Genomic DNA, 18,321 nt, shown 5'->3' on the forward strand with positions numbered 1-18,321 from the left:
AACGTGCCGGGCAAACCTTGGTGGTCACCCACCCTGTCCTGCCACCCTTGTGACCCCCCAGCTGAGAAACCAGAGCTGGAGGTTAAAGCCCAGATCACGGAAGGCAAGACTGGACTTGCCTACTTCTCTGCTCCCGCGGGCACTGCCAGGCCCAGGAGGGACCTGCATGGTGAAGGGCACGGGCTTCGGCACCCAACAGCCGGGGTGAGAGTCCTAGCTCTGGGTCTCCAGCTGCGGCGACCTCAGTTGCCTGATGTCTCTGAAGCTGTTTTCTTATCTGTGAAAGGAGTTACACGATCACATCGCAGGGTTCTGGGCAAGATCAGTGGAGGTGTGTTCACGAAGTGTGTGGCATTGTCCGAGGTGCAGAGAAAAAGGCTGATTACAGAGAGATGGCTTCTGAGCGGGGGCCCCACAGGACAAGCAGGAAGTCAACTGGGGATGCAGGGAGCAGCGTAAATCGGGACAACGCCGGCTGCAGAAGTGTGGCCGGCTGCGGCAGCGTGCAGGGCCTGCCTCTGCAATCTTACTTTGTGGGATTCTGGCTGGGAGTTCAGAGAGTCAGAGACCCTGCTGTGTTCAGTGCCCCGGCCTCTGTGGGAGGCTTGACAAAGGCTCAATTAGGGCCAGTTCCCTCCTGTGGCGGCAGCAAGAAGAACTGCTGGCAGCGGGCCAGCCCGCGCGCATGCCCACCCAGAGCGCCAGGCAGACAAAGGGGGCGGAGGAGAGGCTGGGGATGAACAGCCAGGCTGCCTGTGGCCTCCCTGAGCCCCTCCCTGAACCCTGAGGCTTCTGTGCGGGTCACAGGTGGAGAAGATGGGGCCTGCCCTCCCTGCACCATCTGCCGCTGCCCTCCAAGGCCCCCCCAGATTCCACAGCCACCCCTTCCGGGTCCTTTTCGGGGGCCCCTCCATGGCAACGTTTGGCGCACTGGTCACCCTCTACTAGCTGCAAGTTCTGGTTTGCCTCCCACCTCTGTGGCTGCTCCCTCCGGGCCAGCTCCTTCCGTTCTCACCTACATCCCCTCCTAGATGTTCCACCCCCAGTGCTTTGAGGATGGCTACCATGTCCTTACCCATGGCTTTGCACGTCTCCCGGGCACCACATTCACCTTTCCACCTGCCTCAACCACACAGACTCCTGGGATCCCACAGGCCACCCAACTCTCTTGGTCTGCAAGTCAACTCTGTCTTTGGCAACAAACTCACCGCCACAGTGACCCTTCTAATGTGCAAAGTGGGTCAAAGCCAATGCCATTTAGGAACCTTTCTGGGCTCCCTGATAACTCGTAAAACACTAAATTCCTTAGCCCGGCATTCAAAGTCCTCCATCTGATCCCAATTTACCTCTCTAGTGCCATTGAGTTGCAATTCCACCTGCTAGAATGGCCCACCCCCCAATAAATTCTTTATTCAACAGGCAAACTCCTACTCAACCTGCAAGACCTAGATTGAAAGCTACTTCCTCTGTGACATTCTCCCTAACTTTCTCAGGCAGTGAAATAGTTAAATGTCTCCAGAGCATTTCGTAAATATTCCAAATACACAGTCTCACATTTTATGTGGCTCCAGCTAGTGGACAAATCCCCCTGGGGTAAGAATGACGTCTTTCCCAGCCTTGCACTTCCCGTGCCCATCCCAGGGCCTGGCGTGAGGCTGGCAGTCAGAATCAGCTTGAGAGGTAAAGGAGGGAAGAGTCTTGCAAAAAACTGCTCTGCAGAAGTGGGTACAGACTCTGTCTTCTTTTTAGGATGGGGGCCTACTACCTCCAGTATGGAAGAGGATGGGTAGGAAAAGCGGGAGAGAGAGGGAAAGGGCAGTTCAAAAGTGGAACATCAGAGTGACAGCCAACCATGGGTGCTTCAAACATGTCCCTGAAAGGTCTTCCCAACCTGCCTGTCTTGCTGACCACAAAGCCATAGATCCGGCTGAGGACCTCCCAGCGTGGGGCTGGATTCTGACAAAATTGGACAGCAAGCTCCCAATTAACCACTTACTAGCTGTGGGGCCTTAGGCTGGTTCCTCAACTGCTCTGTGCCTCAGTTTCCTTGCCAATAAAATGGAGATAACGTTCCTACCTCAAAAGATATCCCCCTCACCCCCCACATACTCACTCACTTGTTCTACAACTATTTATTGTGTGGGAGGCACTGTGCTAGGTTCTGGGGAGTCCTGCTGTCACAGAGGTGACATTCTGTGGGGTTCAGTGAGACAATGACAGAAACCACGATTACCAGCCCAGAGAAAGGTTCAGCTCAACTGGCGTGCCTCATTTATTCTAGTTTTTTCTAGGGCAGAGCCACCCCCACCCCACCCCCAATCCCTTTGGTGCTGTGCCTGGGAAAGCAGCCCCTACCCCAGCCCACCACATCCCTGGGAATACACTGGGGCTCAGAGGAATGGGGGCCGGTTCAGAAAAACACCCTGCCAAGAATGCGTCACTTGGTCAGGACCGACCAAGGAAAACATTGGTCCCAGGAAGGGAGATCAGACAGGCCCTCAGGCCGGGCCATTGGAGGGGCAGGCGCTGCAGGAAAGCAAATCAGGCACCAGGTGAAATATGACCTCCAAAGCATCCATAGGCATTTCTTGTATAAACACCCCAGTCCAGACAGGAAGCAGGGCTTGGGGAACTGGAGGGGGAGGTGGCCCCACAGGACCCCCCAGAGGTAGACAGATGGACAGGAAAGCAGGGGAGGAAAAGGTCAGGGGAGAAAAACAATGGGGAGTGGAGAGAAGAGAACGCTGGGGGAAAAACTAGACCATAATATTCTGCTTTCATTCACACAGAGGCTTCCATTTGCTTCTCTTCACCTGAGGGTGCAGAATCACTGGGCAGATGGGGAAACTGAGGCTGTGGAAGGCAAATAGGCCAGTGTCCTCTGTTTTTCATCTATTGCCTGCTGAGGGTCCTGCCCACAGGCACTCCAGAATGTTCTCTAAAGAAATGTTTGTCATGACCTCCCTGAGACCCCACACGGGTTGGTGGCCGAGCTGGGACACAGGTCTGGATCTCAAATGGCTTCTCTAGGCCCCCGGGGGACCCCCCCCAGAGGTCCAGAGCATTCCTAAGGCTCTACTTCAGCTGCTGCTGGCAGCTGCACCTTTGCTAGTGAGGGGGGCCAGACTGCAATCACCGTAGAGCTTAGCAGCTGGGCCTGGGTCCCCAGTTGTTGGTCCCAGAAAGGGCAGAAATCAAAGCAACCCTTGTCCAGTTGGTGAGACATCTGTGGTGGGAATTCAGAGGGAGTTCCTGGGAAGTAGAACTTCAGGGCTGGAAGGAGCCTGGCAGGGTCTCCAGTGTACAGATGGGAAGACCAGGGGTCAAGAAAAGTAGACAGTTTACCCACAGTCACACGGCGAGTTAGGGGCTGGATCAGAATCCAGGGCCTCCCTCTTAGGCCCAGAAAAAGCCTTTCTTTTCAAACCATTGCAGCCAGAGACTACAGGAATTGTCCGGACTTTACGGCAGAGTCCATATCCCCAGGGTCTGACTTTAAGAGAGAGATACCAAGGCTGGGCCACAAATCATCAGGACGGCTTCTAGGAAACAGGCTCAGGGTCGGCTCCTGGATTGCTCCCTGATCCCACCTCACCTTCCGACCAGAGCAGGAAGGGAGAAAGGGCCCCACCCTTACACCCAGGCACCAGCCCAAATCCTTGCCCTCAGTCCTAGGAGAGGGTCCTGTCAGACTTACCTTCGTAAGCCCCCGCCTCCGTTCCACCCCCAGCCACGCCCCTCTCGTAATAGGTCTGGCACCTTTAAGCCCCGCCCCATCCCCGCCTCGCCGGCGCCGCCCCCGCGCCCAGGTCCTGCTCACCTTGGTCTCCGCCAGCTGTCGCTTGAGCAGCTGCAGCGCCTCGGTGTGCTCCCGCTCGCTGTCCTGAAGGGCCTGAAGCTGCTCCTTCAGCTCCCTCTGGAACAACACAAGACCGGGATGGGGGGCCCGGGACAGACCGCCGCCGCGCTCCCGCGACCTGGCCCAACACCGTCCTCCCCGCACAATTCAACAACGCCCAAGTCTCCCAGATGCTCCGGCTGCTTTCATCTTTCCATCTTTCCTCCGCAGTTTTGCAACAGCCTCCCCTCCAGCCATCGTAAGAGCTGGTGGTCTCCCTGTCTCCAACCCGCTTCCACGTACATTCCGCCCCAGCCTCATTTGCTGGCGGGTACTCGTGGCTGAGACTCCTCGGGTGGGTACCAAGGCCATACCACTGTCCTCCGCTACGACTAAGGCATCCAGTGCGCTAGGCGCCGTTCTCGGTTCTTTGCTTGTATTGGGTCATTTAATCCTCTTCAACAACACAGAGGAACAAACATTTTTCCGATGGAAAAATTGGTACAGAGAGGTCATGAAACTGGCCCCAAAGCATGCAGCCAAGCAAGTAAGGGGAAAACCATAATTGGACCATGATCTTGACGTCAGCTGACATGTTTTCTACAGGGATGACACTCATGGCAAACAGCAGCGAAAAGCCATAATATACAACATATGGAAACCTTCAATAAGGCCACGATCAGTATTACTTATTTTTCCTTCGCCTCAGATTCCAGTAGGGCTCAGCATGACAGTGCTAGTAATTTTGTTTTTATTTAAAAATTTGATCTTTTGTTCATCATGGGTTTTTTTGCTTTCATATTTTTAAAAACTGCATTAAGTATTATCCATCTCAATCACTGAGCTTTGGGGTGCCTACTTCAATGTTGCACCTCACCCTAGTCCCACACCCGTCTCCACCATCCCTCTCCCCTCGCTCCCACGCAGCCAAAGTGGCCGCCTTCTTGTTGCTCCACCAGGGGCTTGTCTCAGCCTCATGATTTCGCCCTTGCTGCTTCCTCGGGCCAGTGCACTCCCCTGGGATTTTCTCCCGGTGATTCCTTTGTGTCATTAACATATCAGCTCAGATGCCACCTCCTTAGGGAGGTCTCACCTGACTGCCCCAGGTGCAACATCATCCCCTACACCCTCTGCCCCACATCTTGTTTCGAGGTCTTCCTAGCACCTTCTGCTGTCCGAGACGCTCTTGCTCACTTGTTAGACAGTGTGTTTACTGCTCGTCTCCTCCACCAGACTGTGAATATCCTGAGAGCAGGAGTCTTGTCTGGTTTGTTCACTGTTGGATCCCCAGTGTTTAGCACAGTGCTCAGCACACAGTAGGGCCTCAATGAATAGTAGTCAAATGAAAAATGTGGCATTGAGGTGGGTACCCCCATGACAGGGCCAGCTGTCTGCACGTATTGGCCATTTCGCTCAATGCATCATAACTAGTTCTCCTGTCTATCCCTAGTGCCCCCCCCACGAGCCCATGAGTCCTGTGGGGCAGGCCCTTACCTGCTCTCTATCCCCTGTACCCGTCAAAGGCCTGACACTAAGATGGGACTCGAGGAAGTTTGCTTTGTGGATGAATTTCTGTGGAAACAGCTTCTGAGCAGGACCTGGATTTTCCAGTCAGCCTGGACTGTGAGAGACGCCAGGGAGCTGACTTTTCTGTTCACCCTCATCTCCCTCCTACTCACTCAGCTCATCAGAGCAGGGAGGACCCTTGGAAAACATCCGGTCCAACTAATTTTATAGACAAGGTGGCAACATGGGAAGATGGTCATGATGACATGCTAAGGGAAGCATGCAGAAATTATCTTTGCTTACTATCCCTTAGTCATGCAACAAATATTTTTTGAGCAACTACTATGTGCCAGGCACTGCTGAGGCTCCGGGGATACAGTAGAGAGCGATACAGACAGTCCTTATCCACAGGGACCGTCCAGCGCGGTGGGGAAGAGAGATAACGAGCAAGGAAAATCACCAAAGAACCAGGTGATTCTGGGTTATGGTCTGTGCTCTAGAGAAAATAAAGTGGTGCGGGACCGGGGGCGAGTTTGGGGGAGGGTGGTCAGGGAAGGCTCCTCTTCTCTGAGCTGTCACCTGAGATGACACAGTGGCAGGATGACGAGGAGGCAGTCTTGGAAACAGGAGTTAGATGCGGACACTGGGGCAGCTCATGTAGCTCCAGGAGCCGCCTCAGGCCATGAGGCAGCTGTAAAGATGGAAGTCACAAGCTGAAGCCAGAGGGGTAGGAGGAGGAGGGAGCCTGGGTCCCTGATGGCTGATCGCTGCTCAGTGATGAGCTAGGAAGTTGGCCCTCAAAAAAACAAAAAAACAAAAAAAAAAGAAGAGGAAAGCCTTGATTTCTAGTGTTTGCCAATCTGCCAATTTCTGTGGTGTAAATGCTGCCAGCAAAGCCGATTCCCAGCGATCCATGTGAGGTCACGGGCTGGGAATACACCGGCACAGTCAGCTGGCAGGGACTGGCGCGCGCTGGCGCCAGCCCACCCCTGCCTGGGGGCCTTTCCTGCAGGTGGGTTGTCGGGGAAAGAGATACACACCAGCTACCTGCCGCCACTCAGCTGCGGCGGAACAGCCGAGCGTCAGTCCTAGCAGGTTCACGGGCGTCTGAGTCATCAGGACAGACAGACAAATCTCATTCACCTGAGAAGACAGATGGATGGCACCTCAGGCCCCCCCTGCCGGCCCCGGGGCTGTCCAGCTTGGGACACAGCTGCGATGCAGGCGTCTGAGGGACGAGCTGAGTGTGACAGTCGTCCCCCCTCATGTCCTCACAGGTCCACGCGAGACTCAGCTCCCCACGTGGCTCCTCAGCATCTCTGAGAAAACCGCGTTGGAGGCGGAGTTCCTTACGTGGCTGAGGGCACCCTAGGGAATTGGACAAATCGCTCCCTGCTTCCAGGGCCAAGGAACGAGGAGCGCAGGCCTGCCTCTTCCTCCTGGACCCTGGAAGCACCGGAACACTCCTTTGCTCGTTCCACAAACATGTGCAGAGGTCTCCTTGGGCCCACATGGTGCTGTGTCAGCAACAGGCAGAGGGATGCCTCAGGAGGGGTGCCAATGAGTTGGGGGAGAAGACAGGGACACGTGAGTTAACGTGACAGAATGCTGGAATAGGGTTAGGGGACACCAGACTTGCTGCTCTTCCCAGGCCGCCATCTCAGCGAAGGCCACCCCCACCCCTACTGCCATCCACGTGAGAAATCTGGGAGTCATCCTTGACACTGCCCGCCCACCAGGGCAATCAGTCATCACGTTTGTCTTGCCAGTTGTCTCCTGCCTACACCCACTGCCCCTGGTTTGCTTTTCACCCCTGCTTTTCTGGACTGTGACCCTAGGCTCCCCTCTGCCCCTGCACACTCCAAGTGCCCCACAGAGCAGCTGTAGTGACTGCTCTATGGGACAGATCTGTCCACGCTTCTCCCCCGTGTCCCACTGCAGGATTTCCATGGCGTCAGGGAAGACGGCCACGAAGCTTGAGTGTGGCACTCAAGGCCTTCACCCCTGGCCCCAGATTTCTTCTCCAGCCTTGTCTCTTGGTCCAGACCTGCACTGTCCAATACAGCCACCACCAGCCACATGTGGCTAGTAAAGTTCACATGATTTGAAATGAAATAAAACTGAAACTCAGTTCCTCAGTGGCACTGAGGTGTTGGGCGACACATTCCAAGAGCTCAAGAGGCCCAGGGGACGGTGGCTAGTGTCTCAGGAGGCACAGATGCGGAGCACCAGGAACCGTCTGGTCAAACGCTCTGGATCTCTCTAACAGGAAGCTGAGGTGCGCGGAAAGGGACTGACTGGCCCGTGGCCACACAGCTTGACAGAGAACCAGCCAGCAAACATACTGCCGGCAGAAGCGAGACACAAACAGGAAGCCCGCGGTGGAAGGGCTGGCTCTGCCGAAGGGCAGCGGCACGGGGTGGGCTCACAGGCGCGTGTCACGCAATTCTCACAACCCCCTCAGGAGGCGAGGGCCTTTATCACCTCCATCTCACGGAGGGGGAAACCGAGGCTCAGAGAGGTCAGGCAGCTGGCCTAAGGTCGCACAGCTCCGTTTCCAAATCTGTAAAGTGCAGCTAATACCAGTGTTGGCTCCGGGGTTGTGAGCATCTGATGACTTGATTCGTGACCTAACGTGATGCACAGGGTACACTGTCACTCTTGGCTGCTGTTACGATCATCGTAATCATCCCAACTACGTGTGAAGCAGGGAGTCAGAACCGGCAGAGCTTCCAGGAGAGACTTTATGTCTGATGGAAAGCCCAGGGAAGACGGATGGATGGGCAGGGTTCCTTCAGGTCACCTGGGTGGGGCCAGAGCTCCCCAGGTGGAGAGACCAGTCGGGCAGGGGCACACCTGGTGTGTGCAGGAAGTGGGGGGCAGTTGGAATGACAGGAGCCAGGTATAGACGGGGGGTGGAGTTCCAAAGTGGAAAGGCCAGTGGGGCCAGCTGGGGTGAGAGCAGGGGGTGGAGGAGGTGCTGAAGGTCAACTTGGGGGAGCTGGACTCTGCCGGCCCCGTCAGAGCAGGAGGATGTCAGGAAGAGGGGAGTCAGGAGGGACAAACCTCAGAGGGCAGAGCCGCAGCTCTGTACGCCTTCTTTGGAGAGGGAGCAGAGTCAGGGCCAGCGCAGACCTGAGCAGACAATTATGCAAATGTCAGCTGAGAGGCTCTGGGGCTCCCATAGGTTTGGAGAGGCCAGGACTGGGGCAGCAGCTGGGGGGAGGACAGAGAGCCAGGGCTCCTATGCTCCCAAGGCAGACTTCCCCGCCTGTGGGGCCAGCCCTCTCCCAGCCTAGAGAACAGAGCTGCTGCAGGAAGCCACGTGCCCAAGGCTTCAGGGAGCTGTCTCACCCCCATCACAAGCAGCGCTGCCCAGTAGAGATAGCGTGAACTCTGGCCTCAGAAAAACCTGGGTTCGAATCTCAGCTGCATGACCTTGGGCGGGTCACCTCTTCTCCTCTCAGGGCCCACCTTTCAGAGCCTAATCTGTAAAATGGGCATCAGAGCCACCCATGGGGTTGGGGTGGGACTAAATAAGATGACCGCATGAAAGGGCCACGTGGGTGCCCAGGCCCCCTTCTCCACACTCCCGTACTGCTCTCTCTCCTGCTCTGACCTGAGGATGCCAGAAGTCTTACGATGGCAAACTGAACTGGCACCACCTTCTTCCTCTCCCCCATCCTCATGCTCCTGCTCCCCCGGCAGGCCTGAACTCTTTGCATGTCCTCTCTCTCTCTCTTTGAGCCTCACCCCTCCCAGACCCCACTACTCGCAGTCTCTCGCAAGGCCTCCTGGCTGCTCCCCTTGCCCCTAGGCTCTCCCAGCCCTCCGAACTGCCCACTGCCCATCTCGCAGACCTGACCAGGCCCCGCTTGCCGGCTCAAACCTGTTCCTGGCTCCCCAGCATCTCCAGGAACAAATCCAAGCTCCTTGGGGTGGATGGGGGCGTGCGTTCAAGGCCCTTTCCGAGCCGGCCCAACCTCACTCTCCTATTCCCGCCTGGCCCCAGACATTCTCCCCTCCAGCCACAACCACCCACCCGCTCATCTCCATGCCTGTCCCTGGTCTGACAACCTGAGTCCCAGTTCCAACAACACTTCCTGGTGCCGTGGCAGTGGGCACAGTGTCTAAGCCTCGGTTTCCTCGTTTGTAAAGCAGGGCAATGAGACCCACCTCACAGGTGTGCCGTGAGGATTCAGTGAGAGTGCCAGGCAAAGCACTGCCCTGCCCCTGCACTGTGCCCCCAGGCGATGGGAGCTGGGGGTGGGTTGATTCCTTGTGTCCACAGTGTCTTCTCTCTCTGCCCTCAGCCCAACTGTCAGCCCCACAGAGGCCCGGATGACTCTCGGTTACAGCCAGAGGAGACAGGGACGTGACCTCGCGGTTGATGGGCCTGTCTCCCACAGCAGGGCTGGGGCTCGTTCGGCTCTCTCCCGGGCCCAGCACATGGCCTGGCAGCAGGAGTGCTGACTGAAAAAATGACTGAGTGAATCCCTGAGTTCAAGATGGAACCCACCTCCCAAATCCTCCACACCCACCCCAGGGTCCAAGCACAGCTCAAGGTCCGGAAAGTAGGCGATGCTGTGTCATGGCTTCTGACGCCCCTCAGCCTTCGGGTGCTGCGTGAGGCAGTTAGGACACTGGTGAGCAGGGGGAGTTCGGAGCCAGACAGACCTGAGTCTGAGCTCCCGGCTCTGGCTCCCACCTGTATCCGTCTCACATCCTCCCACACCCACTCCACCCTGGGCAAGCTACGGAACCTCTCAGCCTCCGTGTCTTCATCTGTGAAATGGTGCTGGGGCTAGTCCCACACCAGGAACTGGGAGAGGAAAAAGGAGTTAACGCCCGGAACAGCACCTCGCACACAGCCAATGCCTGATAAACTCTGGCTCGTGTTTTCTTAGCGTTGTTCTTCTGTCTGTGGCTGTCACTGCCTACCCGATCCTTTGCTTTCTATGAAATCAGTGTCCCGAGGCCACCCAAATTCAAGTTCCTACACCGTGGCCTGTGCTTAGCCAAGGTGTCCTGGGTGAACGTTCCTGGCAGCCCAGAGACACCTGTGAGGAGTCTGACTCACTGCCAGCCTCCACGGAGACTGCTGTTTGCACATAAATCCTCCTCTGCTGGGAGAAGCAACAGCAGAGGCTGCTTAGAACGCACACAACTGCTTCCCTCTCCGTGGTTCCACATAAAGCGGCTTCACAGCTGTGATCTGTTTGGACAGGCAGCGACTCTCCCTCCCTCTTTACACATCAAGTGGCCAGTCTTGTTACTTCTATTGCCCAGACTGGGACAGGGTGAGGGGAGGGAGCGCCCGCAGCTCAGCTGGAAGGAGTGAGAGCCAGGACTGGAACCCAGGCCCCTTACCCCCGCTCTTTCCCCACATGGCTGTCTCAGTGTCTCTGGGTCACCACGCCCAGCTTGTCAGGGCTCCCAGCCAAGGCTGATCCAGCACCGTCTGCCCTGGCAGGACAGAGGCCTTGGGAAAGGCTCCAGTGGTCACATAAGGCCTGGAGGGGGTGGTTGGGACTGAATGGGATCCGTTCTCTGGAGGCATGGAAGCTGAAGTCTCAGGCCGGATGCAAGTCTGACCAAGATGACATCCCGCCACCTGCCTTCAGTGCCTCAGCTAGCCTAGACACGTGTCCTAGCCTGACCCTGCGCTGAGTACCTGAAATGCAAAGACAGGCAGCGGGGAGGGAGGGAAGGGGGAGGACGACAACCTGGCCCTCAGAGGCAGCTGGGAGGCTGTGAGTGGCCCAGTCAGACTGGCTTCTAATCCTGCCCCCGCCATTTCCCAGCTGGGTGACCGAACCAGGCACTCAATTCCTCTGAGCCTGTTTCTTTATCTGGAAAAGGAGCAAATGACAGGACCCACTCAACAGGGTTTTATGAAGATTAAATGAGCTAATAAAAGAAAAGCGCTTAGTCTAGTCTCAGGCAATGCGCCAGGGCCCAAAAGGTATTGGCTGAGAAGCCCCAGACTTCTGAGATGGGGTTCCCTCCCTCCGTTTGGCTCTGCGGTCCAGTGCTCAGCAGTGAAAAAAAAGGGGGGGCATGCACACACTCACACACGCATACACACGCTCACATGCTCTTTACACAGTAAAAATTCTAAAGAATCACAAAGCAATTCTAATGATGTTTTTCTATGGGGTGAGATTATGGGGGGGACTTTAACTTTTATATTATATAGCTCTGTTGATTATGTTAATTTTATAATCAGAAACAATAAAGATACTGAAAATTGTGTGCTACTCAGTGCCAGGCATAGTATCAGGCACTTTTGATAAAGCATCCCTAACCCTTAGAACATCCTCCCAGGGAGGTCATATTATCTCCATGTTATAGGTGAGCAGATGGAGGCTTAGAGAAGTGAAGTGACCTGACCAAGGACACACAGCTCATCAATGATGATGCCAGGATCTGACCCCAGTATTGGAATCAAGTTCAAAGCAATTCTGCTTGGCAGGTCAGGGAAAGCTTCCTGGAGGAGGTGACATTTGAGCTGAGCCTGGAAAGCTGAGTAGGGCTTCTCTAGGCCAAGGTTCTCAACCAGGGGTGATTTTGACCCCAGGGGACATTTGAGGAAGCCTGAAGACATTCTGGGTTGTCACGGGTTGGTGGGATGGGAGGGGTGGGAGGGGGGGAAGTGCTACTGGTTAGCGCTAGTGGTTAGAGGTCAGAGATACTACATTCTCCAACGCACAAGACTGCCTTGCACACACAGAGGTACCTGGCCCAGATGTCAATAGCGTGCGGCATGATAACATACTAGAACTGTCGTTTACTGAGTGCTTGCTCTGTGCTGAGTGCAGTACTAAGTTCTTGCAAATGTCATCTCACTTCATCCACCCCCCCCTTGCTGACAACGAGGGACTCAAAGCTCAGAGATGGAAGTTAACTTTTCTAAGGCCACACTGCCAGAACATGGGAGCACCAGGATTGAAGCTGCCCAGTACAGAGCCAGAGTTCTTAACCTTTCTGCTCTGCTGCCTCCAGGATTTATAATAAATGTAAAAGCTCTAGGCCCACCGCTAGGCAGGATGTGAGGAGACTCCGGCTGAGCCCAGGCAGAGCCCTCCTCTGGCCTCGGGCGGGGGGGCGGGGGGGCAAGGTCCCCTCCCTCCTCCTCTGCCACTTCCCCATCTGTCAAGTGACGGTTGCACCAAAAGATCTCCAAGGCTCTGCCAGCTCGGAGTCTGGTACCCTCCAGGAGAGAGGACCAAGCCCAGGCTCTAGGAGCCCTGGGGACGGAACCACCAGCAGCCGGGAGAGGACGGGGGTGTGCCGGGCAGGCTCGGCCTCATTCCCAGTGCACACATAGCAAATGAGCCCTGCTCTGTTGATTGTGTTACCCCACATGAAGAGAGAGGCAGGTGGGGTGCAGAGTGGCCTGAACCTCACCCAGGAGCCCTTCCCTCTCCAGTGAGGAAGGCATGTTTCTCTGCCACCTTCTTGCCAAGCCCAAAGGAGGCTCCAAAGCAAGGCCTCCTTTCAGGCAAGAGAGGCCGGTGTGGGCATTTGCCCAGCTGGGCACCTGAGGTCTCCTAGGTAGGAGAAGGGATGGGAGTGCACGCTGACTCTGCCCCTCCCCTGTGCCAAGCATCTCCAACAGCTGGTCCCCCTCAGGTCAGCCTCCTGAAATCCTGGTGGGAAAGAATCACTGTGACCCCAGTTTACAGACCAGAGCATGAAGGGTTACATGAAGGGACTCGCGGAGTCACACAGGGCTGGAGGAAGGTTTGGAACCCAAGACTATCCGACCAGAGGAGAGTACACTAGAAGGTAGGTAAGTGGCTGTCGTGTTCTTTTCACTGAGGAGTCAGTGTTTCAATAACATTTAGAGAAAATATACCTTTAATTTCTCCCGCATTCCCCAGGATGTGGAAAGAATTGTAAAAAACCGAAACACAGTTGTTTTGATTTGCTGGTTTGCAGACAGGGGAACACAGGCTCAGAAGGCAGAGGCCTCTCTAGCTAGAAAGTCAGATGGGGAGAGGAGGGGCTGAGTGGCAGAGGAGGGATCTGGCCTGGGGCAGGCGGAGCTTTCTAGCCTGGCTCTCTCTTGTCTGGTAGTGGGGGTTTGGGGGAGTCACATCACCTCTCTGGACCTCAGTCTCCACATCTATATTAGAAGAGGTTGGACAGATGGTTTCAGAGTCCCTTCAAACCCTCACAACCTGCACCCAGCAGTGTCAAAATTTCTCCCCTCCCTGTTTATATGACTTCACAGATGGAGAGATGGGGATACCAGGGCCCGGCACAAAATGCTCTGGGGACAGAGGGCCGATGCCAACCTGTGCAAGCAACCAGAGCCCCCAGTTCTTGCTCTCCATCCTCAAAGAGCCAGACTGGGAGGGAGTCAGTCATGGTTTGGGGATGAAAGGGGCAGGGAGGGAGAGATGGTGAACATGGGGCCATTTCTGCTGGGCCAAGGGTCATCCACAGGCACCTGCTAAGCTCAGGCTGACTTGCAGAGACTCATGTCGGCGGTGGTGGGGGGAACACCTCCTACAAAATAGGGAAAGTAGTTATTTAGCTCCTGCTTTAGCATCTCAAGGGCCAGGGAGCTCACTACCTGCCAAGTTAGTTCACTGCATATTAAAAAAAAATGAGTGAAAAATCTGCTTCCAAAGGCTCCACAGTCTGGGCCAGCTCAGGCCAGAATTGGTCACTCATTCATTCATTCATTCACTCATTCTTCAAACTTTACTGATGAATACTGATGTACCAGGCTTTGGGGCTATAGATAAGATGAATCAGAGACGGTCCCTACTCTTTGGGAACTGTGTGCTAGACTGGTATCCCAAGGCCAAAGACATAGGACTGGTGAATTGAAATGGTTTAGGTGGAGAAAAAGATTCTAGACTTCCACACTTAAATAAGCTTGGGTGCCATTTTAGTAAACACATTAAATGGATCTCTTTGCTACAAGATTTCTCCAAAACTTTAATACGCAAAATGTACACGGAGAATCCTCCAAGGGGATATTGAGAATATTCTATATCTCCCCAATATAGCTAGCTGATCTTGGAACACTATTTTTAAAACAGCATAATTATTAACAGAGGATATTTGAGGAAATACAGCTCCAATGCCTTTTTTTTTTTTTTTCCCCAGGGGAGACTGGGGAGGCCTTACACCAACAGGACATTTGAGCAGGGCTTTGAGAACTGAGTAGGAGTTGGTCAGTGAAGATGGGAAGGTTTAAGGGAGATCATTTATAGTCCTAGGCTGACTATGCTCAGGTTACCCTGCATATACTGTTTCATTTTGTCTTCAAAGGTCTTGATAAGGGTGACAGAGCCAAGGAGGTCACCAAAGCTTCTGGAGACTCCCACAGATCCACCCCTCTCCCTTTTCTTGAATCACCTCACCTCAGGGCCTTATTCTCCAAATCCTGAGTTTTAAATTCTGTTCCCACTGTCAACCTGGCCTCTCTTCTGGTTTAAACCCAAAATAGTTCTTACAGTACCTGGACTTGATCCCAGCTTTAACCCCTCACACACCCTGGCCTAGGCCTTGGCACCCAAACTCACCCTCTCTGCAGTTTGGATGGCCATAACTTAGACTGTCTCTCAGATTTCACCCTGGCCTGGCCAGCGCAATCTAGCCCTGGTACTGCCCCCTTAGCTCCTGACGCACACCTGATTGAGCCCCGCCCCATCGTGTCCCAAGGCTGCCCCTCAGCTATTCCAAACGGTCCTCACCCATTCTGGACGGCGGCCCCGCCCCCCGTCTAGACCTGATAGTGTTCCCATTCCCATCTCTGTCTTCGTCCCAACTCTGTCCTGAACCATTCATTTGTGGACCCTGCCTTCAGGTCCAGGCCCCTGACCGCAGAAAGTGGCCCTCCAGTTCTGATTCGTCCCCATCGCCAACCCTGCCCCAAGCCTGTACCTGGGCCAGCTCTGATCTCACTGGTGCTGGCCGTGCCACTCCAAGGGTGACCCCTCCCCAACCAAGGACCCACCCCGACTTCGGGTCGGCCTCAGACCCGGCCAGGTGCGGATGGCCCTAGGCCCCGCCCCTAGCACCCGCCCCCTCGCCGCGGTCCCGCCCCGTCCCCGTCCCGTACAAATTCTGATAGGGCCCTGACCCTGCCGGCGGCCCCGCCCCGTGACAATTCTGACTTGGCCCAGCCCATGGTCCAGCCCGGACCCCACCCCCGGCCGGCCGAGACCCTCACCTGCAACTCCTCGAAGGCATCATCGATGCCGGTGACCTGGTGCTGCTCATGGAGCGCGGGCTCGTCGCAGAAGAAGCAGAGCAGCGCGCGGTCCGTGAGGCAGAAGAGCTTGACCTTGTCGTGCGCCTGGCAGGGTCTCGCGGCGCGGCGCGCGTTGAGGATGGCGTCCAGCGGGAAAGCGCTGTAGCGCTCCACGATGTTGGCTAGCTTGAGGCTGGGCGCGAGCGCGGGCTCGGCGAACGTGCGCCGGCACTCGGGGCAGTCGCGGGCGCCCTGCGCCTCCTGCCTCACCCAGTGCTCGGTGATGCAGCGGCGGCAGAAGTAGTGCTCGCAGCCCAGGCTCACCGGGTCCTGGTAGATGCTCAGACAGATGGAGCAGAGCAGCTCGTCCTTGAGGCTGCACGCCATGGCGCTGGGGGCGGCGGAGAGGGGGCTCTGAGATGCAGGGGGGCGGCTGCGGGAGCGCGGTGCTGTCGGGGGCCGCACCGAGGGATGGGTGCGAGGGGCAGGCGGGGAGAGGCAGAAGTAGGAGCTACAGAAGGAAGGGGGGCTGTCCGGGAGGGAAGGGGGGGCGCGAGGAAGAGGTGCTGGGTAGAGACCAGCTGGGATGCGAGTCCAGGTAGTGGGTGACTCGAAGCAATGGGTGCTGGAGGGAGGGGGCCTTGGTGTCTGTAGGAAGGGGCTCCTGGCAAGGAGGTTCTAGAGGAAGGGACAGTGTGAAGGGATGGGTGCTGGGAGAAGAGGATCCAGAAGGGGGGCGGAGGCTTTAGGGGGGCTGAAATCCCGGGATGGGTGCAGAGGGGGGAGGGGGAGAAGCTGGGGATGGGGAATTCTGGGGAAGGGGGAAGCCAGGCGGAGCTGAGCCGCGGCTGTGCGTGGCAGAGGAGAGGAGGGGTGCGAGCAAGCTCAGCTGTCCGATCCCGGCCTCAAGACCCCGCCCGGCGTGGCCCCTTACCCCTGCCGGTTCGGCGGCCACTGCTCCGGTCCGAGCGCAGCCTCTCAACCCGGAACCAGCCGAGCGCGAGCTCCCGGCGGCAGTGACTCCCTCCCCGCCCCCGCGGGCCGGGCCCGGGCGACTCCGCCCCTGCGGCGGGCGGGGGAGAGGAGAGGCGGGGCCAGGCCTCCAGCCTGCGGACCCCCTCTCCGCCCCCACCCTTCCCCTACTCCCCCGGGACCAAAACCCAGCTGTTCCTTCAGTATCTGCGCACGGAACAACATGCGCGTCTCGCTTCGGGTCCCTGCGGCGGGTGAAGACAGCTAATTTAAGAGGATAACGAGTAAACAAGGAGCATCTTTCTGGATCATCGACGTGAAGATTTAGGGAAAATAATATTTTTTATTAAAGCAAGCAAGGATATGTCCTGTAATCTGTATAGAATACAACCTTTGCATAAAACGTAAAGATAAGCTCTAGAGAATGCCCTGTTTGCTTAGGGCAAGTTCAAGATTTCCTTTTCACTTTCTTATGGAGTGCTTGGGGGGGAAGTTAAGAAAGCCCTGACCGGCTACTGTCAGACCCAAGGAGTAGCCTCCATTCAGCAAACATTTCCGGAGTGCTATATTTGTGTGTGTGTGTGTGTGTGTGTGTGTGTGTGTGTGTGTGCGCGTGTGTCGGATAGGGAGGGTGGAGCAGGGGAGAGGAGAGAGTAATAGGAGACCTTATCTTCTATGCCAGATGGAGAGGGGATAAGGGATTTCTAGGTAGAGGGGACAGCCAGAGCAAAAGCACAGAGGCGTGAAAGGGGAGGGCACTTGGAGGGACGTGCAAGTAGTTCTGCACTGTTGGGGGTGGGGTGGGGCGGGGAAGGCAAGGCGTGGAGGGTGTTGTGGGTCACTGTAAAAGATTTCCTCAAGGCACTGGGCTTTCAAGTGGAGGAATGACTTGGTCTGGTGTGGGTTTCAGGAAGTGAGGGAGATGCTCATTATACCATCTGTAAGGTGAAAGCAGGGATCCTTTCTGGTATGTCTGCATATGCGCAGTGCTTGTATACATTACAGCTATGTAGCTGAATAACAGCGTCAAAGACATAGGCTGCGGAAGAGAGACTGGCCCCAGTTAGTCACTGTTGTCATCGTGCCTGCAGGAGACCTGAACTGGGGCTGAGACCCTGGGGAAGGAGAGAAGGCTAGGGTATTGATGGTACAGACACTATGGAATTTAGTAATGGGTTGGATATGGGGGTGAGAGAGACATTGAACACGGCTCCCCAGTTTCTGCCTTCTCCAGACATGTCTTCACCACAATTTAAGAAACAGTTCAAAGTTTACTCCTCTGCTGTTTCCGTACCCTCCACATCATGACCTGGTCCCGTGCCACCATCATTGCCAGAAACAAGATGATAACTCATGCCACAACCATTCCTCCACTTTTTCTTACAGTCAGAGCCTGATTTTGTTCAGGGGAGTCCCTTCCCCATGTGACCAAGGGAAGGCTGGCCCCAGCCCAGCCTCGGAGTAAGTCCCCTTTCGGTTCACGTCCATTGGGGTGGTTGCATTCTTCTTGCCGGTGATAGTTTGGGGCTGGACATGTGATACAGGTCCGGAAAAACCTAGAGGTCAAACCTCTAGTGGGGAAGTGACTTCCGCTAAGGATCTCTTCCCTTCCAAAAACTCTGGCCCCCTTTCCCGATCGTGGATGTGTTTGGTGGTCGTGTTTGGAGCTGCAGCAGCTAACTTGCTCCCAGTCTGAGGATGCAGCCAACACATGGCTGAGGCTGGGAGAGACCTAGGGAAGAAGGGCTGCCGCTCTGACGCAGAGCCTAGACTTTTGGGTATAGGAGGT

The 18,321-nt window shown here is 55.8% G+C and overlaps 1 protein-coding gene across 1 annotated transcript in view; it reads right to left on the reverse strand.

Annotated features, from left to right (window-relative positions):
- The window catches only part of LOC100474646 (E3 ubiquitin-protein ligase TRIM62), a 29,593-nt gene extending 12,999 nt beyond the window's left edge, over nucleotides 1-16,594 (reverse strand). Inside the window, exons 1-3 of the mRNA XM_034648727.1 lie at nucleotides 16,495-16,594; nucleotides 15,540-15,951; nucleotides 3,821-3,916 (exon numbers count right to left, since the gene is read on the reverse strand). Coding sequence (XP_034504618.1) covers nucleotides 3,821-3,916; nucleotides 15,540-15,947 — 504 coding nt within the window. The 5' untranslated portion in view covers nucleotides 15,948-15,951; nucleotides 16,495-16,594. The remainder of the gene's footprint in view (nucleotides 1-3,820; nucleotides 3,917-15,539; nucleotides 15,952-16,494) is intronic.
- Between the last annotated feature and the right edge of the window lie 1,727 nt (nucleotides 16,595-18,321).

Source organism: Ailuropoda melanoleuca, chromosome 2, assembly GCF_002007445.2.
Source record: "Ailuropoda melanoleuca isolate Jingjing chromosome 2, ASM200744v2, whole genome shotgun sequence".
NCBI lineage: Eukaryota > Metazoa > Chordata > Mammalia > Carnivora > Ursidae > Ailuropoda > Ailuropoda melanoleuca.